Source organism: Lynx rufus, unplaced genomic scaffold (assembly GCF_022079265.1).
Source record: "Lynx rufus isolate CCGP_SWC_20201006 ecotype Redwood Valley unplaced genomic scaffold, mLynRuf1.p SCAF_6, whole genome shotgun sequence".
Classification (NCBI taxonomy): Eukaryota; Metazoa; Chordata; class Mammalia; order Carnivora; family Felidae; genus Lynx; species Lynx rufus.
In genome coordinates this window covers 45,644,195-45,670,959 of record NW_025814878.1, presented here as the reverse complement: position 1 = coordinate 45,670,959, position 26,765 = coordinate 45,644,195, and the positions used below count along the sequence as shown (strand labels likewise).

Below are 26,765 nucleotides of genomic sequence, written 5' to 3'. Positions count from 1 at the left end.
AAAAACTGAGAACAAACTGAGGGTTGATGGGGGGGGGGTGGGAGGGAGGGGAGGGTGGGTGATGGGTATTGAGGAGGGCACCTTTTGGGATGAGCACTGGGTGTTGTATGGAAACCAATTTGACAATAAATTTCATATATTGAAAAAAAAAGAACTCAAAACGGTTTTACGACACCAAAAAAATAAAAATAAAAAAAAATAAAAATTTCTTTCAACATTTGATTTTTATAAGTCTAATTGTACAAAGGGATTCAATAATTTTAGGAATAAAGATAAAATTGGGGTGCCTGGGTGGTTCAGTCGGTTGAGTGTCCGGCTTTGGCTCAGGTCATGATCACACGGTTTGTGAGTTCGAGCCCCGCGTTGGGCTCCATGCTGACAACTCGGAGCCTGGAGCCTGCTTCCAATTCTGTGTCTCCCTCCCTCTCTGCTCCTCCCCCATCATGCTCTCTCTCTCTCTCTCTCTCTCAAAAATAAATAAACATTAAAAAAAAAAAGAATAAAGATAAAATGAGTCTCATATTATAATCTAGTCAAAGAGAGAGAGTAACAATAAAAAGCAAATAGCAGTAGGATAAAAAAGACTATAGCAAAAAAGGGCACGTAGTTAGAGCTAACTGGAAAACAGTTCTGTTTTTCTACTTCTGGTATGCAGACTTAAAACTAAGTGCTTTCAACAGTTTTTCAAAAAGTTAAAGTCTTCAGGAAAAAGTTTTTTAAAAGTTTATTTATTTGAGAGACTGCATGTGTCCACATGTGCATGAGGTGGGGAGGGGCGGGGGGGGGGGGAGAATCCCAAGCAAGCTCTGCGCTCTCAGCACAGAGCCCAATATGGGGCTCGACCTCACAAACTGTGAAATCATGACCTGAGCCAAAATCAAGAGTTGGATGCTTAGCCAACTGAGCCAGCCAGGTGCCCCTCAGGAAGAAATATTTTTAACACATCCTAGGACACAGTGGGCTAATAAAGAGTATTTCATCAAAACAAAAGAACAAATATACAAACGGTGAAAAATAGCTCATCCCCAAGCAAAAGACAACTGAGAGGATCAGTAAAAACAAAAGCTCGTTCTCAGAAGGTTAATAATAAAATAGACAAGACTGACAAGAATGATCAAAACAAAATAGAAGGCATAAATAATGTTAGAAATAAGAGTTAAAGTACCAAAAATAAGAGAGATACTAAAGTAATACTATGAACAACTTTATACCAAAAACATGGAAAAATCAGATAAAATGAATAATTTCTTAGGAAAAACATGATATAAAACCTGACTCAAACAGAAATAGAAATCTTGAGTAGACTTGTAACAGTTATGGAAGTTGAACTAGTAGTTTAAAATCCACTCACTCTATTTTCAGTCCCAACACAAAATTTACCCACTATCCAGTTTGGATGTTTTTATAGATGAGATCTATCAAATCTCTAAGAAATAGATTATACAAATCCAATAAAAATTGTGTTTTGTTTTTAATTGCAGTATAGTTGACATAATGTGTTATATTTGTTTCAGGTTTTCAACATAGTGATCTGACAATTTTATACATCATTAAAATTCTTGAAAAAAGTTCGAAATAAACAAAACTCCACAACTCACTTAATGAAGCAAAGTATGAATCTTTCTTGGTTAAAAACAAAAAGTATAAATTCCAAACAAAGTGTTAGCAAAGTAGACATAGCAATGTTTCAAAAAACATCACACCATGACAAAGAAGAGTTATTTCAGTAGTGCACACATAACTTGACATTAGAAAATAAAAATTATTTTAATGTAACTATATTATCAGAGGGATAATAAAAGGGAAAAAAAAGTGATTATTTCAAATTCAGAAAATTTGGTAAAATTTCATTTAATACCCATTCATGAGTTTTGAAAAACTAAACTTCATAGCAAAGAAAGAGGAGAGATATTAACCTAATTAAAGTTATCTACCAACATCCTGTAGTAAATTTCATATTTAATGACAAAATATAGAAGCCTTTCCCTTCAAAACCAGGAAAAAGACCATTATTTCTAACATTACTCCAGAGTTCTTAATGCATTAAAAAAATTTTAAGTATGAAGATGGGAAAAGAAGTAGTAAAGTTGTTATTTACACATGATGACTCTACACACAAAATATCCAATAGAAAAGACATATAAAACTATTAGCACTAGGGTGTGTTGGTGGCTCAGTCAGTTAAGCATCAGGCTCCTGATTTTGGTTCAGGTCATGATCTCATGGACCGTGCGATCCCAGGTCCGGTTCAATGAGGACAGCACAAGGAGCCTCCTTGGGATTCACTCCATCTCTCTCTCTGTCCCTCCCCTGCGTAAGTGTGTGCATGTATGCTCACTCTCTCCCTCCCTCAAAATAAAAAGAAACATTAAAAAAAACTATTCGCGGTAATAAAAGTTGCTGTATATAAGACTGACATACAAAAGTCAGTGAAGCTCCTAAATACCAGTAATTAGAAGATGTGATTTTTGAAAGATAAACTCTTTCAAAGTGCAACAATTAAGACACCAGGAGTATCTCTAATAAAAGATACCAAATTTTACAAAAGAAAATGGCAAAACTCTATTAAAAGATATGAAAGAAGACCTAGTAAAATGAGAAATATATCATGTTCATAGAGGAGATGATTTGGCACACAGAAAGATTAAAAATGTTAATCAGTATATAAATTCAATAAAATCCCAGAAATGAACAATCGGATACTAAAATTAATAGGGGACAGTTTTTTGTTTTTTTTTTCAAAGATCAAGAGTAGGGGCACCTGGCTGGCTCAGTCAGTGGAGTGTACTAGTCTTGATCTCAGGGTTGTGAGTTCGAGCCCCATGTTGTGTGTAGAGGTTACTTGAAATAAAAAAAATCTTAAAAAAAAAAAAAAAAGATCAAAAGCAGGTAAGACAATTTTGAAGTTGAACAAGTTAAGGTCTGCCCTTGATATATATCAACACTTACATGTCAATAGTAATTACAGCAATGTGACATTAACATAGGGGAATGTGACTGCATGACTGAAGTGAGAGAATTCAGTGGGAATAAAATTTTTTTCAGTAAATATGTTGAAAAACTAGCTATTTATATTTAGAAAAATAGATACAATTAGATCCTTATTATATTCAAGTAAAATTTCAGATGCATTGAAGACCTAAAAGTGAAAAACCAAATTGTAAGCACACATAAGCCTTACGGATAACACTTGCATTACATCAGGGTAGGAAAGGACTTGTAAACCAGGTACAAAAACCAAACCATTAAGGAAAAAGAAGTTGTTAAATGGATATCAAAATTGAAGATGTGCAAATAAACCTAACCAAAGATGTAAAAGATCGGTATGCTGAAAACGATAGAAAACTTATGAAGGAAACTGAAGAAGACACAAAGAAATGGAAAAAGATTCCATGCTCATGGATTCAAAGAATAAACATTGTTAAAATGTCAATAACACCCAAAGCTATCTACACATTCAATGCAATCCCAATCAAAATTGCACCGGCATTCTTCTCAAAATTAGAACAATCCTAAAATTTGTATGGAACCACAAAAGACCCCGAATAGCCAAAGTAATGTTGAAAAAGAAAACCAAAGCAGGAGGCATCACAGCCCCAGACTTTAGCCTCTACTACAAAGCTGTAATCATCAAGACAGTATGGTAGTGGCAGAAAAAACAGACACGTAGACCAATGGAATACAGAACCCAGAATTGGACCCACAAATATATGGCCAACTAATCTTTGACAAAGCAGGAAAAAGTATCCAATGGAAAAAATACATTCTCTTTAGCAAATGATGCTGGGAGAACTGAAGAGCAACATGCAGAAGAATGAAACTAGACCACTTTTTCACCATACACAAAAATAAACTCAAAATGGATGAAAGACCTAAATGTGAGACAGGAAACCACCACAATCCTAGAGGAGAAAGCACGCAAAAACCTCTTCGACCTCAGCTGCAGCAACTTCTTAACACATCTCCGCAGGAAAGGGAAACAAAAGCAAAAATGAACTATCGGGACCTCATCAAGATAAAAAGTTTCTGCATGGCAAAGGAAACAATCAGCAAAACTAAAAGGCAACCAACGGAATGGGAAAAGATATTTGCAAATGACATATCGGATAAAGTGTTAGTATCCAAAATCTATAAAGAATTTACCAGACTCAACACCTGAAAAACAAATAATCCAGTGAAGTAATGGGCAGAACACATGAATAGACACTTTTCCAAAGAAGACATCCAGATGGCTAACAGACACATGAAAAGATGCTTAACATCACTCACCATCAGGGAAATACAAATCAAAACTACACTGAGATACCACCTCACACCAGTCAGAGTGTCTAAAATGAACAACTCAGGAAACAACAGATGCTGGCAAGAATGTGGAGAAATGGGTACCCTCCTCTTGCACTGTTGGTTGGAATGCAAACTGGTGCAGCCGCTCTGGAAAACAGTGTGGAAGTTCCTCAAAAAATTAAAAGTAGAACTACCCTACAACCCAGTAATAGCACTACTAGGAATTTATCCAAAGGATACAGGAATGCTGATTCATAGGGGCACAGGTACCCCAATGTTTTCAGCAGTGCTTTCAACAAGAGCCAAATTATGGAAAGAGCCTAAATGTCCATCAGCTGATGAATGGATAAAGAAGATGTAGCTTATATATACAATGGGATACTACTTGGCAATGAGAAAGAATGAAATGCTGTCAGTTGCAGCAACGTGAATGGAACTGGAGGATATTATGCTAAGTGAAAAAAATCAGAGAAAGACAGATATCATATGTTTTCACTCATATGTGGAACTTGAGAAACTTAACAGAAGACCATAGGGGAAGAGAAGGGGAAAAAAAAAATAGTTACAAACAGAGAGGGAGGGAGGCAAACGATGAGACTCTTAAATACAGAGAACAAATCTTGATGATTACAGAGAACAAACTGACTCTTAAATACAGGTTGATGGGGTTGGGGGAGAGGGGAAAATGGGTGATGGGCATTGAGGACAGCACATGTTGGGATGAGCACTAGGTACTGTATACAAGTGATGAATCACAGGAATCTACCCCCAAAACCAAGAGCACACTGTATATACACTGTATGTTAGCCAACTTGACAATAAATTATATATTAAAAAATTATTAAAAAAAATAGCAAAAAAATGTCATGAGAACATAATGCACACATGGTGACTACAGTCAAAAAACAAAAACAAAAAAACGAAATTGAAGATGTGCAAACACTTAAAATGAGCCACAAATATGAATAGGCAATTCTCAGATAAAAAACACAAATGCTCAAAGTTATTAGCAATCAGGACATGCAAATTAAACTAAGAAGATTCCATTTCAAAGAATCAGAATGGCAAAAAGAAAACATTTTTTAACGTTTATTTATTTTTGAGACAGAGAGAGACAGAGCATGAATGGGGGAGGGTCAGAGAGAGAGGGAGACACAGAATCCGAAACAGGCTCCAGGCTCTGAGCGGTCAGCACAGAGTCCGACGCGGGGCTCGAAGTCACGGACCGCGAGATCATGACCTGAGCTGAAGTCGGACGCTCAAACGACTGAGCCACCCAGGTGCCCCCAAAAATTTTAAATATAAGCTCTAGGGGTGCCTGGGTGGCTTGGTCAGTTAAGTGTCTGACTCTTGATCTTGGCTCAGGTCATGCTCTCATGGCCTGTGAGTTTGAGCCCTGTATCAGGCGGGTCTGTGCTGATGGCATGGGGACTGCTTGGGATTCTCTCTCTCCTCTCTCTCTCTCTCTCTTTCAAAATAAATAAAAGAATTTAAATATAAGCTCTAATACACTGTGGGAATGTAAACTTAGATATAATCATTTTACAGACTAATTTTTGTAATATGGCATTACTACTATAATGATATTTTTATTGTTAACATACTTTGAAATCTGAAAAATGGAGCTCTAAAAATAACAGAGCTTATGCGTGGAAAGGTTAAGGCAAAACCAATGCAACTTTGTAACCACAGCACTAACAAATTCCAATAATTGGCACCCAAGGAGATAACTCTGATCAGCCCAGTGTGGCTAGAAGCTGTCATAGTGGATATTAAAATGCTCTGAAAATAACAGTATGGAAATGCTGGGTACATTTTTTATTAGAGTGCGGCTGGCAGATGCTAAGAAAAGCAAATGCAAGCAGAACTCTGAGCCAGTAGGCTGCCATTAAGGTGAGCTCAAGAGATCTCAGGTGTAACTTGCCATGAGTCAGAGATTGCACAATGCTGGGATGCATCTCTTAGGGAGGGGGAAGCCCTGAGTGTAGATGCTCATTTTGAATTGTAGTTTAATATAGTCAAGAGGGGTGCCTGGATGGCTCAGTCGGTTAAGTGTCTGGCTCTTGATTTTGCCTAAGGTCATGATCTCAGGGTCATGAGATTGAGCTCCATGTTGGACTCTGTGCTCTCTCCCTATCCCTCTCCTCCTCTCTCAAGAAATAAATAAAATAAAGTCTTTAAAAATATATATGGTCAAAAGAGCCTCTGCTGCTAATGAGGCAGTATAAAAGAGGCTTTTCTATTACTGCTTAAAGCTGTAATTTTACTCCTGCTACTCTGGCTCCCTTGCTTAGAAAAACTGCATATGAAACAATGTGACTATGGAATAAAACTTTGATTATTCTTTTATTTACCAACTGTGTATAAGCTAACTACATTTTTACAGAAACTCTATTAGAACATATGCTATCTAGGTAGAGTACATATACCCTAAGACCTGGCTAATTACACTTCTATATGTCTTCTATAGAGACACTCTTGCATACAGCCACAAAATGACAGAAATAACACTATTAATAACAGTGCAAAAGTGAAAATCATCTAATAGTTGTAGAGGGCTAATAAACTTGTTTAGTTATACAAAGGAACACTAATCAGCAGCTGAAGTGAGTGAACTAGAAACATGTATGAACAAAGATAGATCAAAGTTATAATATGTTGACATAAAAGATACTCAACATCATTAGTGATGAGGGAAATGATAATTAAAGCCATAATGAGATGCCATTTCAAACACTAGGATGGCTATACAAAAAAAGACAAATAACAAGTGTTAGTGAGGATGCAGAATCATTGGAACCTTAACATACTGATGGAGGAAATGTAAACCAGTGTAATCAGTTTGGAAAACAGTTTTGTAGTTTATGCAAAAGTTAAATACAAGTTCACCAAATGAGCCAGCAATTCCACTACTTGGTGTCTCTCGAGAGAAATGAAAATACTACATCCACACAAACACCTACATACAAGTGTTCACGTCAGCATTATTAAGAGCCAAAAAGTGAAAATAACTCAAATATCAATCAACTGATGACTGAATTAACAAAATATGGTATATCCATACAATGAAATACTATCCGGCAATAAAAAGGAACAAAATATTGATAGATACTACAATATAGATGAACCTGAAACATTAAGCTAAATGAAAGAAGACACAAAAGATCACATATTGTATGATTTCATTTATATGATACACCCAGAAAAGGCAGATCTTGAGACAAGAAAGTGGATTAGAGGTTACTTGGGGTTGGAGATGAGAACGGATATGACTGCAAATGGACACAAGGAATCCTCTGAGGTGAAGCAGGTGTTCTAAAACTGAATTATGGGGATGCCTGCACAGCTCTATAAACTTCTGATAAATCAATGAATTGTACACCTTGAATGAGTGCATATTATATTATACAAATTATACCTCAATTAATAAAAAACTATGTCGAATGAAAAAAGCAAGTTGCTTACTTTATGCCAAGTAGGACCCTATTTTATGTAAGATTTTAAATATAAAATAACAGTATATATCATGGACATACATATATAAGAAAATGTAAAATCATATATGGGAACAGTTTACACCAACTTAGAATAGTGCTTACATCTAGAGATCAAGAAAAGGTAAAGGAATGGGAGAAACTTAGCTAATTCAACCAAATAGTAATATTACCGTGCCAGATATACAGATGTCTATTATAGTATTTTCTGCATACTTGAAAACCTCACCTTTGCTCAACTCTGTATCTTTGTGGACTTCTACCAGATTAGCTGGCGTACATTGAAGAATATCAGGAGACAGAACTTCAGAGTGCAATGTTAACTCAGCAGAGAACTCCTGAGATCCATCGCTGTAGTCCACAGATCCTGATAATGTTCTGGTTAATTAAAACATATCCTTTATAACAAACTAGATAACAAAGCAATAAAATTAGTTTTGAGATCTATAATAAATAACGACTTACACAGAGAAATCATTCTGTTTGAGAATTTCCTGAAGTCTCTTCTGAAAAATTTTTTCACTTTCTGTTGCTGGCACAAACCTGCGATCTTTGAATTTCAAAAGTGCATTAAAAAATGTAGATAACGAATGAAATATTTTCCTTTTTCTTAGAGTAGCTTTTAAAATGGTAACAATTTCTTATCTTTCTCTTGACACACATAATACCACCTAAAAGTAGTTCTATCATAACAGCAAACAAAAGAGAAATGGTTGTTAATGAAGCTATAAAATTAAGCACTTAAAGTCAGTTCAAGATTAAGTTCTATAATTATAACTTAAATCTAAAACAAAAACACTGTTCTGTACCTATAAATGTATTGCACACTCTGAACCTAGAAATTTCTACCCTATAAAATATAATAATGCTATTTTAGAAGGCATTCAAAATTTACCACAGCATTTTTAGTGCCCAAGACATAATAAAAATTTTAATTGGACTTCAATATACGCTTACTGCTATATTACAAATATATTTACCTTCTGAATTAGGTCTTTTATTCTTTTACTTTTATTTAAAAATTTTTGTTGTGTACATGGCATTTATGTAAGTCCTCAAATTCTTTTTGTAGAATGTATAAAATGAGTATTTTCTTCAAAGCTGTATAAGATGATTAAAGTGGGAGTTTATATGAACAAAATAGTGTGGTGTCTCTAAGTTGGGACCCATGATCTTCTGTGAGTATTCTGGCTCATTTGGAAATACAAAAGGCTAGAATATACTAGAAAATAAAAAAGGAGCAAAGAGGTGGGGCAAGAGGTAAGGTAAAAACCAAGGACAATGAGGATGCCAATTCTTGGGCGGGCAGGGGAAGATAGAAGGAGAGAACAATGAATGACACCTGGGAGGTAAAGAATTACAGTTCAGAGCAATGACAATAGGAAAAAATATACAGAACAGAAAGGTAATTTGAAAAGTAAAATTTAATGTTAAGGTAAAAACTCAATGGCTTAAACTTTTCCATTAGAATATCTGGTGTAAAAAAAAAATGTCACCAGAATACTATTAGGTTTATACCTTGTGATTCGGGTTGGCTAATTTGAGAAGTTTCATTTCTGTTTCTTCGCCGTTGCTTTTCATCTTCCCATATGGCCTGGAGACCAGGGTTTCCACCAATTTGAGCTATAATTACAACAATACTTCAATACGACAAGGGTCAAAGTGAAAAATACTTGCTCAAAAAAAGAAATCCAAACTTTAAAAAAATAAATACTGACTTAAAAAAAACAAAAACAACCATTTACCTGTTTTGTGTAACATAATGACCAAACTACCCAACCTACATTTATTACTCCTTTTTGTTTTCCTCCTACTGGCTCCCCAAACCCAGCAAGTGGTGAATAAGACCAAAATATCTGATGACAGCCAATATACCTAAGAGTCCCCTCCCTTTTATATAAACTGAAAATTGTAAGTTTAAAAGGCAGAGTATATTAAATTCTTTAATGATGGCTAATGTATTTAGTGTCACACTTACTTTAGGCTTACGTCTATGCAAACATACTCACATGAATGAAAATATTAATGAAAAAATAATGACCATCTCATCAGAGGTTAAGAAATCTTCATAACATTTTGCATCCTCTTTCTATAACATGTTACTTCTCTACTAATGTTTTCTTCCCTACTTTTTCCACTGTATTTTAATCATTAAATTTTAAAAATAAAAACACATAGGGGCGCCTGGGTGGCTCAGTTGGTTAAGCGTCTCTTGATTTTGGCTCAGGTCATGATCCCACAGTTTGTGAGTTCGAGCTCCATGTTGGGCTTTGCACTCTGCACAGTGCACAGCCTGCTTGGGATTCTCTCTCCGCCCTTCTTCCCTCCCCCCCACCCCCAAATAAATAAATAAACTTAAAAAAAAATACAAACACATTAATTGTGCACATACCTTCAATGTCTAGCCGATTTAAGATATCAGCAGCGACAGCATCCACTTCTAATTCACATGTACTCCGTGGTTCAACACCTTCCAGTATTAAAGAGCTGTATTAAAAAGATTATTAAAAAAATATAATAATTAGGGGCGCCTGCCCAGCTCAGTTGGTGGAGCATGCAACTCTTGATCTTGGAGCCCCAAGTTGGGCACAAGATTATGTAAAAAAAATAATAAAATAACAGATTAAATAAATATACATATATAATAACCACATAAGAGCAAATTTTCTGAAGACTTTACTTATAGAACTTTTATGTTTAGTCACAATTATTCATGACCCAACTGATACTCTGTGTACATATAAATAAAAAACAGGAAGAGAAAAATACAAAACCTGCTCTGTTGAGATACTTTTGCAGTATATTTTACATATTTTGGTTCATTATATTTTATATATAAAGAATGTACAATGTTTTAGCATGTGAGTCATATTCAGGGTAGAATGGGATTAGATAACAGAGGGATAACAGAGGGATACATCAAAAACCATATACATATGCAAAATCACTTGCCCAGAGGCATCTTTCTTAGCAATCACAGACAGTTGTTAAAAATGAGGACAGAGTATGCTACAAGAGATCAGGGGAAGTGAGCATACTGAAAAGTGAGCAAATGATACTGTTCTCCCAGCCCCCAACTACTGCTGAGCTGAGGAATGCTTTAAAAGTCTCTATAACTGCAAACTGAGAAATCACAGGAGTTCAACAATGGGATCATGGCTAAGAGAAGTGGTGATAGTATGAGGTCATTAATTTTTATGACAAAATGGTCATAATTGTAATAATAATTGTAACAATAATTGTAATAATTGTATAGCTGTAATAATTGTAATAATACAGAGGATTATTCCCCATTAATGCTGTGTGACTCAAAAGCATTTTGTTTTTCAGAGCCACAAAAAAAATAAATAAAATCAGGAAGACACCATATATATGTCCCTGCTTGAAGGAATGAATATACATCTAATGTGGATACCAGTTTACTCATTCCAAAATTTAGATCTTCTACTAATACAGACCCCAAATGAAAAGGAGAACTTTTACTAGAAAGTGGTTGATGGCAGATTTGATTAACATTTTTATTTGAAAGATTTTTTTTTTGTTTTAAGAGAAACATATTAGCAAAACCTCATTTTCCGTTGTCTATCCCTCAAGAAATCTGACGAAACTTTAGAAATTTGTTTAACCACAGAATTGTTATAGTTCAAATAAATCTGTATGTATATACATATATACATGTAGATAAAACACACACACACATATCTTTTTACCATTGATACAGAAGGGACATATTAGCCAACCTATCACAATATATCCCTTTTTACTTTTAGAAAAAATAATTCTCAATGTAGCTTGTCTTTTTTATTCATATAATTTAATGACATAAGTTTTTCCATGAATTAAAGTAGTAAATAAAATAGTTTTTAGCCAACAGTTTTTTCCTTAGTTTTTAGCCAACAGTTTTTTCCTTACATCAAAAGTTTCACAATTTTTGGAAGAATTATATTGTAAATTTCAAGAGTGAATTTTCCAGGAGTAGCACATCTGTGATAAAGGAGGGTAACAATAACAGCACAAAATGCAATCTCATAGTAGAAATTTATAACCATTTCTTGCCCTTATTACAAAACTACTCTAGACATTCAGAATAGGAAGTGTTCCTAGGGAAAGGAAATAGTTTGCACAATTAAAAATGTCTCCAGTAGATAAAACACCACAAGTAAAAATTTGAGTCAGCAAATACATATAAACAATTCATTATAGTCATGAAAAATAGATAAGTAATATGACAGTAACTAGACAATTGTGCCTCTCTGAACATTTCTGTTCCTAGCTTAACACAACAGACCTACTAATTAGAATCACTTAGGGTGGAGCTCAGACATCTACAATTTAAAACGTCTCTTTTGATCAACTGATGGGCAGTCAGGGTTGAGATTACTTCAGCATACTTGACATTTGTAGATTCAACACTCTGGCAAATGACTCTGAAGGTCCATGATATGTGGTAATTTATAATGAGTTAACAAGTAGGCTTAGTAGAACTGCTAACTCAGCACTCCCCATCTCTTATGAGTTTGCTGCTATTTGTCATAGTCCTTGTAATAATGTTTGTGAAGGAATATAAAATATTTATTAAAAAAAAAAAAAAAAAGGCACCCAGCAAGATGGTGCTAGCAGCACTGGGGATAGAAATGAGACTGATAAAAATCTAAAGAGTACTGATTTATAGTAAAATTTTTTGACATTATGTTACTTGTACTTGATGAAATAATGGATTTTCATGTTTATTACAATGTAAGCATCTCCAAAATACAAAAATATGGGATAATCTGAGACAAAAATATATAGCTATACTGTATTTATTACAGATTCTAATTCTGAATACCTTGTCTAATTTCCCTAGTGTGCCTACACATATCTTTGCTAATAAGGTGTCATTCGTTAAGAGTAATAAAATAGGTTTCTTTTAAAAACATTTTAAAATGTAAGCTTTTCATTATAATATATAAGGTCTCCCCAAACTTACTTCTAACCAATAAAGCTTTACTATGACCTAGCTAGAAAGATAGTTTGCTTACAAAAAGATTTCAAATGCTAATAAACTCTGGTCTTATTTGATCATGCAAAAACAAGTTATTAAAAATATAGAACTCTGAAAATCAAGGGCTCTAGTGAATAGGTAAAATTTTGAGTCAAGTTGATGTGCTCCAATTTCAGAGAGATAGAGGAACTGTATCACAGGCATAAAAAAATGAAGAAAGCAAGTTGCTTGTTGATCAATTTGGTCTGGAATGATTAGAACTTGAATTTGATGTGGTAATAATATTCTGTGAAAAGAAATTATGCCATTTCAATCTGATTAAAAAATACTTCTGCCGTATCTGAGAAGGAACCAAGAAGTACACATGTATGCGTATGTGTAAGTGTGTGTGCATGTTTGTCAAAAAGTCCTGATACTTGTCTAGGTCAATCAAGAGGTAGGGTGTCATTTCACTTTGAAGTCCTTGAAGTTTTATTCTGGCACAATATTTGTCATTAAACAATGTGTTTCTATCATTATTTAATGAGATTCTTTCTTAGACGTCTTCTGTTTTTTTAATGTTTATTTTTTGAGACAGAGAGAGAGCGCATGCATGCGCAGGGGAGGGGCAGAGAGAGAGGGAGACACAGAATCCGAAGCAGGCTCCAGGCTCTAAGCTGTCAGCACAGAGCCCAATGTGGGGCTTGAACTCAGGAGCCACAAGATCACGATCTAAGCTGAAGTTGGACGTTTTAACCGACTGAGCCATTCGGGTGCCCTTAATGAGATTCTTAACTTCCGTATCAGACTCTGCGCTGACAGCACAGTGCCCCGCATCAGGCTGACAGCATGGAACCTGCATGGGATTCTCTCTCTGCCACTCCCCGTGTAGACTCTCTCTCAAAATAAATGAATAAACATTAAAAAAGATGGCAAATTGCTTATTCATATACAGTATGTCAACCCACTTTTTTCCATAAAAACATTTAGAAATTTGGGGGTTATTTTTTCAAAAATATTTGCTTCTTAGATTTTAAATTGTTATTTTATGTGATTTTTGACAAGTTATAGCATATCAATTCAGAATGCATAATGAAGACATATGTTGGAAAGAAGTATAAAAATTAATACCCAATTACTTTTATTAATTAGGTAATAACTAGGTCCATTTTCATCCTATTTTCAAGGTCAGTGTTTAAAATCTGATTCCACTGAGAAATTTAACAGAAGACCATGGGGGAAGGGAAAGGGGAAAACAAAAGTTATAGAGAGGGAGGGAGGCAAATGATAAGAGTCTTTTAAATACTGAGGGAGGAACTGAGGGTTGATGGGGGGTGGGGGAGAGGGGAAAGCTGGTGATGGGCATTGAGGAGGGCACCTGTTAGGATGAGCACTGGGTGTTGTATGGAAACCAATTTGACAATAAATTATATTTAATATAAAAAAAATAAAAGTATGGGAATGCAAGCTGGTGCAGCCACTCTGGAAAACAGAATGGAGGTTCCTCAAAAAACTAAACATAGGGGCGCCTGGGTGGCGCAGTCGGTTAAGCGTCCGACTTCAGCCAGGTCACGATCTCGCGGTCCGGGAGTTCGAGCCCCGCATCGGGCTCTGGGCTGATGGCTCAGAGCCTGGAGCCTGTTTCCGATTCTGTGTCTCCCTCTCTCTCTGCCCCTCCCCCGTTCATGCTCTGTCTCTCTCTGTCCCAAAAATAAATAAACGTTGAAAAAAAAAAAAAAAAAAAAGGAAAAAAAACTAAACGTAGAACTACCCTACGACCCAGCAATTGCACTTCTAGGCATTTATCCACGGGATACAGGTGTGCTGTTTTGAAGGGACACATGCACCCCCATGTTTATAGCAGCAGTATCAACAATAGCCAAAGTGTGCAAAGAACCCAAATGTCCATCAATGGATGAATGGATAAAGATGTGGTATACACACACACACACACACACACACACACACACACACACACAATGGAGTATTACTCAGCAATCAAAAAGAATGACATCTTACCATTTGCAACTACATGGATGGAACTAGAAGGTATTATACTAAGTGAAATTAGAGAAAGACAAAAATCATACAACTTCACTCATATGAGGACTTTGAGACAAAACAGATGAACATAAGAGGGAAGGGAAACAAAAATAATATAAAAACAAGGAGGGGGGCAAAACAAAAGAGACTCATAAATATGGAGAACAAACTGAGGGTTATAGGAAGGGTTGTGGGAGGGGGAGATGGGCTAAATGGGTAAGGGGCACTAAGAAATCTACTGAAACCACTGTTTTACTATATGCTAACAATTTGGATGTAAGTTTAAAAAAATAAAGAAAAAAACATAAAATAAAAATAAAATCTGTGATTCCATGTAACATACTAATGTTGAGATGTGCTTCTCTGATAAGCTTATAGGTTAAAAAAATGAAGATTAAAATTAAATTATAATAACCACTGAGTTTTGAATACAGTAGGATATACACAAATAGGTTTTTTTCCCTTTACAACATTAACTAACCTTGGTATTTCATCTTCTTCCCACCGAAATAAAGTACCAGTAAGAGAATTTCCTGGTAGCTGATCCTTGCAAGATCCAGTTGTACGCATCGAATCACCTAGGAACAGAAAGGTGAAAGAAGATAAGTTCTACTTTTAACTTGCATATAAATACCCTTTAAGTAAAATAATATATAAACATGACTAGTTCCTACAATTGTGTCCTTAAAATTCATACACACACAGGAACACATATGCACAGTTGAGAATAGTGGCTCTAAAGAAAAAGGGGAAGAAAGTATTTCTAATATAGATATGAAAGAGAAACAGCTACAATGCTTACATACTAGTATGATACATTTAAATGTGCTATTGTGGTAGGATTAAAATCTCATTTTGAAAATCATGAAGAGTTAAGATTGTTTATAGACTTTAAATTCCTAGGGTATTCTGTATGAGTCTAAACTAAAATTCTAATGGAATTCAGATTCCAGATAAAATTCAAAACATACTTTAATACTAATCCCTGAACAAAGAGAAAATATGCAACGCATTCCAGAAGTGATGGCAGTTAACAGTGAGTGGAAATGCAAATACAATTTGACCACCAGTAGAAGGGGAAAATGCATGTTTGCTTAGTTGTCTAAGTTTCAGGAACTGAGTCCTGGGGTCATGCTTTGAAAGTATTCTCTAAATTTTAGCAACTGTTTTGCAATCTCTTGGGGGAATTTAAATTCTAAGAGAAAGCATAAATGAGTAGCACAGAAAGAATCCTAACATTGAGAAAGACACTAAATTTGCAATTTTCTAATCCAGCTAAATTTAATACTTTTTCTTATTTGTTTAGCTTGATCACAAAATGGTGTAATTAAGACTGAGATTAGGTATTACCATCTTTGCTATTTCAGCAAAACATATGCCGAAACATGAAACTGATTCTACATATCTTCAGAAGTTTTTAAAGGCTTTGCTATTAGGTGGCTAGGGCATTAATATGAAATTACTTTATAGGGTTGTACATTACCATAAATATTATTTTCTAATAAATTTATGTGAATAAAGAGTCTATACAAGTTTACTGATTCAGAGTTACTGATAACATCATAAAAAATTCACATCTTACCTACACTTCTTATGCGTTGTTTTAGCATATTTCCCTAAAGAACAGGGAAACTCCCTAATTTAAATATATATATTATTATAATTTTTCAACTATGGATGGTAAAAAATACAAAATGCCTCTATGTGCTCAAAATATTTAATCTATTTACTTTATATACTTCACCTTAACAATGTAGTAATTAGCACCATTTCCAGTTCATCTGACACATGATCATATAACTGAAGTACTGAGAGAAAAATTGTATATGCATATATACTATTAAAATTTCTACATCTTTTTCACTTTTGAATTTACTCCATTTTCAAAAGTAAGACTACATTATGTACTAGGATAACTTGTCTTATAAGATAAAAATGTTGAGTTATGCATATATACATGTAATATGTAGGAATTAAGTTTTAATAAGAAGTTTATTGTCATTTTAATGGTGTCTGAGAAACATGAAATACAAAAAGTGATTCACTTATTCTTCCCGTGATTTCACTATAATCTTTTATACAAAACAAGCAAAATAAAGCAAACAAAAACCTGAGGGCTATTTAGTATAATGAATTAAGATATAAATTTTATTTCATCATACTCACAGCAATTTTCCTTTTAATTTCCCCCAACTAAATTTCATGTATTTCTGCGTTGTAAAAATTTTCCATATTTTGAAAAAAATTCCTTCCAATTAACATTCTAATACTCATCTAACTTCAGTAACTGAAATAAATGTCTTACATATATTTGAGAATTCAAATTTTTCTCACACTTTTTACCTACTGGAAACAAACTTTTATGAAAATTACTTCCTTTTCCTATAAATGCCTACTGTTCACGGTCTATAATCTTTTCCAATCCTCAATCCTACTTGAACTCTCATCTATATTTGATACTGATAACAAACCTGTTATTAATTGAGAATTAATTAATATGCTTTTCATTTCTATCATTTTGTCTTTTCCAGAATGTTGTATGAATGGAATCATACAATTAGTAGCCCTTTGTGTCAGGCTTCTTTCACTTAGTAAAATGCATTAAAGACTCACCAATGTTGTGTGAATCAATAGCCTGATGCTTTTTATTGATAAATAGTATTCCACTGTATGGTTACATCACAGTTTATCCACTGCCCACAGTTTATCCACTGTCCACAACAAAGTGGACGTCTTGGTTACTTTAGACCTTTAGCAATTATGAATAAAGCTGCTATAAACATTTGCATACAGGTTCTTGGGCGGATACAACTTTTAAATCACTTGGATAAATGAGAAGGAATGTTTATGTTATGTTTATAATGTTATGTTTAATAAGTCTATGTTTAACACTATAAGAAACTGCCAAACTGTATTCCAAAGTGGTTGCACTATTTTGCATTCCCACCAGGCAAAGAATGAGAGTTGCTCTCCTTCCACATCCTTACCAGCATGTATTGCTAGTTTTTAGATTTTAGCCATTCTAATAGGTATGTAGTGGAAGCTCTTTGTGGTGTCAATTTGCATTTCCCTAATGATACATAATGTTAACAATCATCTTTTCATGTGTTTGCCATCCTTACATCTTTTTTGCTAAAGTATCTGTCCCGGTCTTTTGGCCATTTTTAAATTAAATTAAATTAAATTAATTTTAGAGAGAGGAGGAGAGGGGGCAGTTGGGGAGGGACAGTGGAGGGGGGGGTAACGAGAGAGAGCAAGAGAGACTATCTTAAGCAGGCTCCAAGTTGAGCATGGAGCCTGACATGGAGCTCAATTCCACGACACTGGGATCATGACCTGAGCTGAAATCAAGAGTTGGATGCTCAACTGACTGAGCCACCCAAGCGCCCCTTGGCCATTTTTAATTGGGTTTTTGCTTTCTTACTATTAAGAAAGAGTTCTTTGTATGTTCTAGATACATGTAATTTATCAGATATGTAATCTAAAAATGTTTTTTCCCAGTAAAACACAGTAGTAAAGACTACAGGGTTTCTTTTAGAGGTGCTGGAAATGTTCTAAATTTGATTGTGGTGATGGTTGTACAACTGTGTGAACATACTAAGCCAATGAACTGTCCATTTTCAATGAGTGAGATGTATGGTATGTGAATTCTACTTCAATCAATTACCAAAAAATTTTCTTTTGAGATTCCTTTTCCTGATAAAACCTAATACCATTCTGCATATTCCTTTTTTATTCTTTATCCACCCAGTAGCTATTTTCTAAGTATATGTTATTTTATAAATCATTAATTACATTAACACTTGTCTCAAACTTTAATTTGAACTTGAGAAATTAACCTTACTTTTCCTTCTTGCTTTTCGGAACTTGACAGCAGCCAGATTTATTAAATTCATTCCATAGAGATTGTAGTCAATGAACAGCTGTAGGAGGTAGGGAATATGCGCTTCATGAGGCTGGTAAAATTTATTCATTATGGCTCCACTTTGCAAAAGTTCACATATCCTAAGTTAGGAAAAAAAAAGTCATATTCTAAAATTATGGTTCCTAAAATGTTAAGTGCAACAATAATTACACTACTATAGAGAATGAAATACATTAGCACACAAATTTTTTATTTAAATTTTACTGGAAATTTATATTTTGTTAGAAATTACAAGTTTGTCAAGTTTTAAAGTCAGCTGCACACTCTGAAAGAATATGACAAAAATCTTGGATGAAGAATATTTTGACTTCTAAAACCAACTTAATACTAACTATATTAAAAAACCAAAATGTCAGAAGTTTTTAAAATATGAGCTTTTCCTTTTAAAAACTGAGAAAAGAATTGAAGTACATGAAACATTCAGAAGGGACATTAATAAGATAAAGGTATAGAGGTTATTTCTGAAAAGGCTTCCTGAAGTCTCTGAGCAAGAGACTAATGAATTAAAGATACTTCTGTGAAGAAAGGGAAGAGTATTTCACACAAATTAAATTACACATGTAAAGGATCATAAGAAAATGTGGCTTATTTGAGAACTGAAACCACTGAGTGTGGCTTAGTGACAAAAGCTGTGGTGAGTGTGTCTATGGAGGGGATGGGCTAGAAAGGTAATGAAAAGTCAGATCATGCACAGCCTACTAAGACATCTCAAGAAATAGCAGAATTTGCCTCCGAAGAGTGAAAAAGAGAAATGACCAAGTTACCTAGAGAACGCACAGTACTGAAGATACAAGTGAGAAGGCTACTGTGGAAAACTAAAATGATTGTGGCTTTAACAAAGATCAGGGCAATGTGTTGATTCAGGATACATACAAAGAATAAAATGGTCAAGCCTTGATGACTGACTAGATGTGGAGGGTGTGGCAGAATAGAGGAGTTGAAGATGATTCCTTGATTTCTTGGTGGTGCCACATTTATTGGAAGAGAAAGGACTGGAAGGAAACATGTTTCTTTGCAGAATTTTTTGGAGGAGGAATAAGGATAAACTCAGTTTTAGACATACTGGGGTTTAGGTATAGTAAGGTATTAAGGTATATTTCCAAGAAAATAATGACAAATGACAATGAAGATGAAGATAAGAATAATTTTACTTACATAGCATTATATATTTATTTAAGCATTATGTACTGGACATTGTGTTAGGTGTTTTATTTATTTTTTTAATTTTTTTTTTAACGTTTATTTATTTTTGAGACAGAGAGAGACCGAGCATGAACGGGGGAGGGGCAGAGAGAGAGGGAGACACAGAATCAGAAGCAGGCTCCAGGCTCTGAGCCATCAGCCCAGAGCCTGACGCGGGGCTCGAACTCACGGACCGCGAGATCGTGACCTGAGCTGAAGTCAGACGCTTAACCGACTGAGCCACCCAGGCGCCCCTGTGTTAGGTGTTTTAAATGCTTACTCTCAAGTAATCCTCACTACAAACCTATGATACCATTAATCCAGAGCTCTGGAGAAAATTTAGGCTATTGATATATACCTGGAAGTCAAATGCATGAAGATCAACAAAGAAAAAAGGCAAAACAAACCAAGAGAGTAGATAAGATTGTACAGTGAGGAGGAAGTACAGAGAGAAAAGATGAAAGCCTAAGACATAACCCCAAGAACAGCTGCAGATATTCAAAGAGGAACTAACAAAATGACATAAATACGAATAATCAGATGGTATGAGGAAAATCAGAGGAGGTTTATATCAAAGAAACTTAACACTTGGGCTTATTTTAAGGCACTATAAACAATGACAGAAGTTCAAAAGGTAAGGACAAAAAGGTGTTAACTAAGTTTAACAACATGGAGGTCAATGATTTTGACCACGCATATCCTCTGAAAGGGTCTCAGGACTCCCCAGTGCACACTTTGACAACCACTTTGCTAGACTGATGAGTTCTATCTATTTTCTCTATGAAGTAGGAGGCAAAGCCTTGGGACAGGCTTGGTTAACATTTGAGTAAAGAGGGTAGAGAATGGTAAGATAATTAGAGAAAAGCAGAAAAAAGGCATGGCAGGGAAGGGCCCAGGTGAAATTGAAGACCTTGAATTCACAGTGGCACCATTCTGTTGTGATTTTTTTGTTTTTGTTTTTTTGTTTTTGTTTTGTTTTGTATCCTACAGTACTCAGAAGCCAGTTTAGCAGAGAAAGAGAGTAAATAAATGGATTAACCCAGAATTGATGGTTTCACCTGGCAGAAAGGAGCTGGGAAGATAAAGAATAGAATCTAAGATGGAAAGGAAAAAAATTAATTGCAGCAGAAGGCTACAAAATGGGACAGTAGTACTGAAGCTAGAGAATTTAAAACCTAAAAACAGGTAGAGTAGGAGTAACTCAGGGACAGAGTTGAAAAGATTAAAAAAAAAAAAAAAAGACAGAGGATCTTATTGGAGCCATGAAAAGGTTTTAAAACTGAATCATAGTACCTAAGTAAACAACTCTGTAAATTTACTAAAAATCACTGAATTGTGTATACTTAAAATGTGTGAATTTTGTCGTAGATAAGTTATATCTCAAAAATTTATTTAAAAAAAAAGAAGATTACAGTCAGAAGCCAACACGTTTGCATTTAAAATCTCAGAGGTAGGACAAGTTCTAGAGTGTGGTGAGAGTAGGTAGTTCAAGAAGAATGGAAGTAAAGCTCATAGGAGATGGCCAAGTAGAGAAATCAAGAGGCCAGTCTCCAAATGATACGTCATAGTATTCATTCATTCATTCCACAAACAGTTATTGACCATTATGTGCCAGATACTATTCTAAACACTGAGGACTAAGCAGCAAACATAGCAGAAAAAAAATGTGGACTTACATTCTAGCATGATACCAATTTTATATGGCAAATTTAAAAAGAGGATATGTGTATATATGTACATATATATTTACGAAAAATATAAGGACTTACACCAAACTCTTAAAAATTATTGCCTCTAGGGAAAAGGATTATGAATGAGGGTAAGAGTATGTTGTAGTTTAACGTTTTACATATATACTACAGCCAACATTTACACAGCACTTATAATGTGCCTGGCACTGTTCTGAGTGATTTATAGATATTAGCACTTTCATTCAAGAAAACAATATGCACTAACATCAATCCTATTTACAGATGAGGAAGATAAGTCACAGAGAGATTAGATAACTTGCCTAAAGTCTCCCAGCTGGTTATGGCAGAGCCAGATTTTGAATACAGGCAATCTGGTTTCAGAATCTACAATCTTAACTATTACATTATGTATTAATTTAATACTATAATGCAAATGATTCATGTATAAAGGTATTATAAAAAATAACTAAAAAGGGAGAAGGTATTTTATTTCATAGAATCCTTTTTCTTAATAGTATATATTACAATTTTTTGTTATATATTTGGGTTACAGGTTTACTGCCTGTATGTTCTGATATGCTAGAAGATCCCTGAGGGCAGGAACCAAGCAAACCTTATCACTGTTTACAGCAAATTCCATAGTGCGTTAAATAATGTAGGTATTTTACAAATATTTATTTTGAAATGAATAAATAAATGAATGTATCTCTCAATAAATCAGGGAATTTCAGATAAGGACTGAGATAAACTATGTAATTTAAAGCAAACTTACTGGAAATAGTTTAATAAATATTTGATTGCTATAGTCACAAGGAAGAAAAACAGATTATATTTACATATTTTCTCTCAAAAACAGTTTGTAGGCTATTTATAAAAGATGTATGCAAATTTTATTCAAGGTTCCCTCTCTAGCATGGACTTGGGATGACTAAGGTGTACTCTCCTACCACTGTGTATGAGAAAGAGGGTTAAGAATTCACAGGGACTCTTCTGGACTCCATGGATATGAGAAAGTGTGACCAAAGGGAAGTGGTACAAGAAACATCATTATCTCTAAGTGCCTATCCTGGAAAATGGTTTTGGTACCCTACCTAACAGAAGCTGTTTGGGATAAGGGTAGGGGCACATTACAGAGAAAACTAGTTTTCGCTGGTTACTTGGAGAAGGGAATAACCATAGGGATTAATTAGGGCAGTGATTCAGTGAAGCACTCAGTTGGCCTAACTCAGGGTAAACCTCATATCCTGGATAGTTGCTCCTCTTCTTGCCCAAATTCACTCTGGGAAGTATTGAATTTGTGTCTTACCAAAAGGTTACCTTTTGAAACCTAGTACTTAACTAACAGAGAAGATCTTCTGAAAAAACACTCAGCATTTATCCAAGAACACTTCTACCCTAGCTTGTCACCACACAGACTGAAAACCCTTGTTTTGAGCCCTAGAGAACGAATGAAGTCTTCTCTGTATGTGCCCTTCTTGCCATCAGGAACTTAGACTCCAGGATGACTGACAGAATAAGATACAGACAGATAGACTTACTGAGAGAAGAAAAACAAAAACAAAAACACAAAAACAAAAAGCAACCAGAGACAAAACAAACAAAAAATCTGGGATATAAAATTTCACCAGCATTAATAAAGAGTCAACAGGATTCTGAGATCTCAGAAGCCCTTACACTCTGGCCTCTCACACATTTCTTTTTGCTTTGAAATTGAAGAGTAGATTTCTCCTGGTACTGAACATTGGTCTGGCTAGTAGAGCACTAAGATCCTACAAGGCAGCCATCATCTCTCCTTATCTACTTCTACAAGCTCTCTAAATCTAAAACAGAAAAGCATCAGTTAGGGACTGTAAAAAGCAAGGTCCCTTCACTCTTAAAAACATCCTTCCCAGAGGCCAAGCCATGGATCTCTCTTTGCACATAAATACACATATTATGGTCCCTTTCTTTAATAATGCTACAAATGACACAATCCTTTCTTCTAGATTTTTATTTTTTATTAAAATACTTAAGTGATAGCTATTCATATTTTATCTTTGTACCTTTTCACCATTGCTGGATTGTAAAGATAGATCTTCATAAAGTGTCTTTCCTTCTCATGATAACCATAAAAAGGCCTGAAATAAAAGAAAAAGATATTTCAAATTATTTTTATCATTCAGAGATGAAGTAATGCAACTTATTTCTCTAATTAGACTCAGCTAGCCTAATTCAGCCTTATTTATATTTAATATTACCCAAAACCTCAAAAAACAACCAAAAACTGCTCCAAAACCTTTCAATTAAACTTACCACAGATTAACATATAAAATATTGCAATCTGGTTACTTCTTTTAAAAATACCACTTTCAAAAAAAAAAATACCACTTTCAAAAAACTAGGGACAAAAAGGAGTGCAAAACTGTTTACACCTTAATTTCAATCATAATGACTATTAAAAAATGACTTTTTTTCTCTATACTCTGAACATGTATGAGAAAACCCGAGACCTTTCAAGCACCTTCACCCATTTCTGATTTTCTGTCAAACGTTAAAGCTCTTCATTAACAAAGTCCTTTAATTAACAGCACTCAAGTCACTTTGCTTGTCTGCTTATTATTAATTTTACAAATTCACTAAGCAGAGACAATTTGCCTATTATATATATGTACGTGTGTGTGTGTGTGTTTGTGTTTGTATAAAACACTCATGCAAGTCAAATGAAGCCCATGAAAACTGTGTAGACAGGAACTTAAGAGATTAAGAAGACCATGACCTTACTTAAGGACCCTAATTATGTTGAGGCTGGCTTTTTCTCTCGGGCATCAGCTAGAATGGGGAAAGGAAGAAGCAAAATCTACACGGCAGAGAGAGAAACAAGTGTTCAGAGCAAGATGAAATAAGCTGGAATATCATGGTACATCATTTTAGGATTTGCAACTACACCAGTACCTCTGATATAGACTACCATTTTCTTTCTTTTTTTTTTTTTGTTTAAAGTAGGCTCCATGCCCATCATGGGGCTTCAACTAACAACCCTGAGGTCAAGAGTCGCATATTCTACCGACTGAGCCAGCTAGGCACCCCTATTTATTTATGTATTAAAGTAAGCTCTGGGGCACCTAGGTGGCTCAGTTGGTTAAGCATCCGACTCTTGGCTCAGGTCATGATCATGGTTCATGGGATTGAGCCCTATGTTGGGCTTTGAGCTGACAGCACCGAGCCTGCTTGGGATTTTCTCTCTGCCTCTTTCTCTCTCTCAAAATAAATAAATAAACTTAAAAACAAAACAAAACAAAAAACATAAACTAAGCTCTATGCCCAACATGGGAGTTTGAACTCATGACCCTGATATTGAGAGTCACATGTTCTACCAACTGAGCCAGCCAGGTACCCCCAGACTGTCACTTTCAAAGATGATGTAGTTAGAAATAATATATAAACAGGTATGAATTTGCATGCAAAAAAGTTTTGTATCTCCCTAGAGTTTAGTTGTAAATAAGTGGTTGGTGAAATCTTTAGGTAGATAAACTATTCACTTTTCATTTACAAAAAAACTCTCCCATGGTGTCTGGGTGGCTTAGCTAGTTAAGCATCCAACTCTTGGTTTCTGCTCAGGTCATGATCTCGCTGGCAGCACAGAGCCTGCTTGGGATTCTTGGTCTCCCTCTCTCTCTGACCCTGACTCACAGTCTCTATCTCTCTCAAAATAAAAAAATAAGCTTTTAAAAAATATAAATCAATAAAAATAAAAAATACTGTCTCTATCTAATGGACACTAAGTAGAATTTACCCTCATTAGGACCCCATTTCTGTCACGTCTGACAGTGTAGCTGACATCAAATACAGGAGTAATCTGGTAGCAGTCATTATTTGCGGTATAAACTTTTTCCTCCCTAGCTATTTTCAAGCTTTTAAGTCAGAGCCTTCTATATGATTGTTGTAAAACAATTTCTATTTTTCAAAAAATCCAACTAGGGGAGCCTGAGTGGCTCAGTCAGTTAAGTGTCTGACTCCAGCTCAGGTCATGATCTCATGGTTTGTGGCTTCGAGCCTTGCATTGGGTTCTGCACTGACTGAGCAGAGCCTGCTTGGGAATCTGTCTCCCTGTCTCTCTGCCCCTCACCTACTTGCACTCTCTCTCTTGAAAATAAACAAACATTGGAGAAAAAAAATCCAACTATTTACCAAGGTCTAAAAGGTTCTTTTCTTTTTTTCATGTTTATTTTTGAGAGACAGCATTCAAGGAGGGGAGGGGCAGAGAGAGACAGAGACACAGAATCTGAAGTAGGCTCCAGACTCTGAGCTATCAGCACAGGGCCCGATATGGAGCTGGAACTCACGAATGGTGAGATCACGACCTGAGCCGAAGTTGGACGATTAAGTAACTGAGCCACCCACGCGCCCCTACAAGGTTATCTTGTCCTTGCTACTCACTCCAATCACCTTTTCCTCTAGCCATTCTAAACATTTTAGCCCCTCCAACTTGATCTACACTCAAGTAACTTGCCATTCTCTCTACCTCGAAAGCCTGCCCTGAACCCTGGCATGGTTTGCTTTCAATCTTCAATCACATCTCTACTTAGACTCACTTCCTCAGAAAAGTCTTCTCTAACCATCACTCTCTATCCCTTACCCTTCATTCTTCTTTGATTTTTTTTCCCTTAGTAACACTTAACCACTTCCTGTCTAGTTTGCTATTTACTCCATTTTTGTTGCCACGAAGGAAGGGGTGAAACAAAGACACGTTACATGAATGATCTCATTCTGTCTCACTGGCAAAATTCAACTATTTATTCCTCCTACTATGGTATTTTTCATGTAGGTAAATATAGCTATTTATCTGAAGACAGGAGTTATTTTAAGCCAAATAAATGGGGGCAGAGGGGGGAATTAAATCTGCAGTGTGGTCCATGTTATCTTTGCTTGTTTTGATTTTGCAAGAATCTTTTAGGGTTTTACAATTAGAATCTCATAAATTTCAAAAACTGAATATGGTAAGACTATCAAACCTCTAAAATTCTTTGTACATCTAGGATTCTGTTTTCACATCTGCTGACCCAAAATATAGCCTGGAAATTCTACAAATTCAGTTTTCTGTTTCTGTGTAATTTAACCTGCAACCCTTACTTCTTGCTGTTGGCTTCAGTTAATTCTGCCACAAGAATTCCTCAACAGGGAAACTCTTTGGAGGGAAAAAGTAG

The 26,765-nt window shown here is 35.2% G+C and overlaps 1 protein-coding gene across 1 annotated transcript in view; it reads right to left on the bottom strand.

Annotated features, from left to right (window-relative positions):
• REV3L (REV3 like, DNA directed polymerase zeta catalytic subunit) overlaps positions 1-26,765 on the bottom strand; it is a 175,918-nt gene that overhangs the window by 88,103 nt on the left and 61,050 nt on the right. The window contains exons 3-9 of the mRNA XM_047101371.1: positions 23,625-23,699; positions 18,629-18,789; positions 15,266-15,362; positions 10,171-10,265; positions 9,297-9,401; positions 8,244-8,328; positions 8,008-8,156 (exon numbers count right to left, since the gene is read on the bottom strand). Coding sequence (XP_046957327.1) covers positions 8,008-8,156; positions 8,244-8,328; positions 9,297-9,401; positions 10,171-10,265; positions 15,266-15,362; positions 18,629-18,789; positions 23,625-23,699 — 767 coding nt within the window. The remainder of the gene's footprint in view (positions 1-8,007; positions 8,157-8,243; positions 8,329-9,296; positions 9,402-10,170; positions 10,266-15,265; positions 15,363-18,628; positions 18,790-23,624; positions 23,700-26,765) is intronic.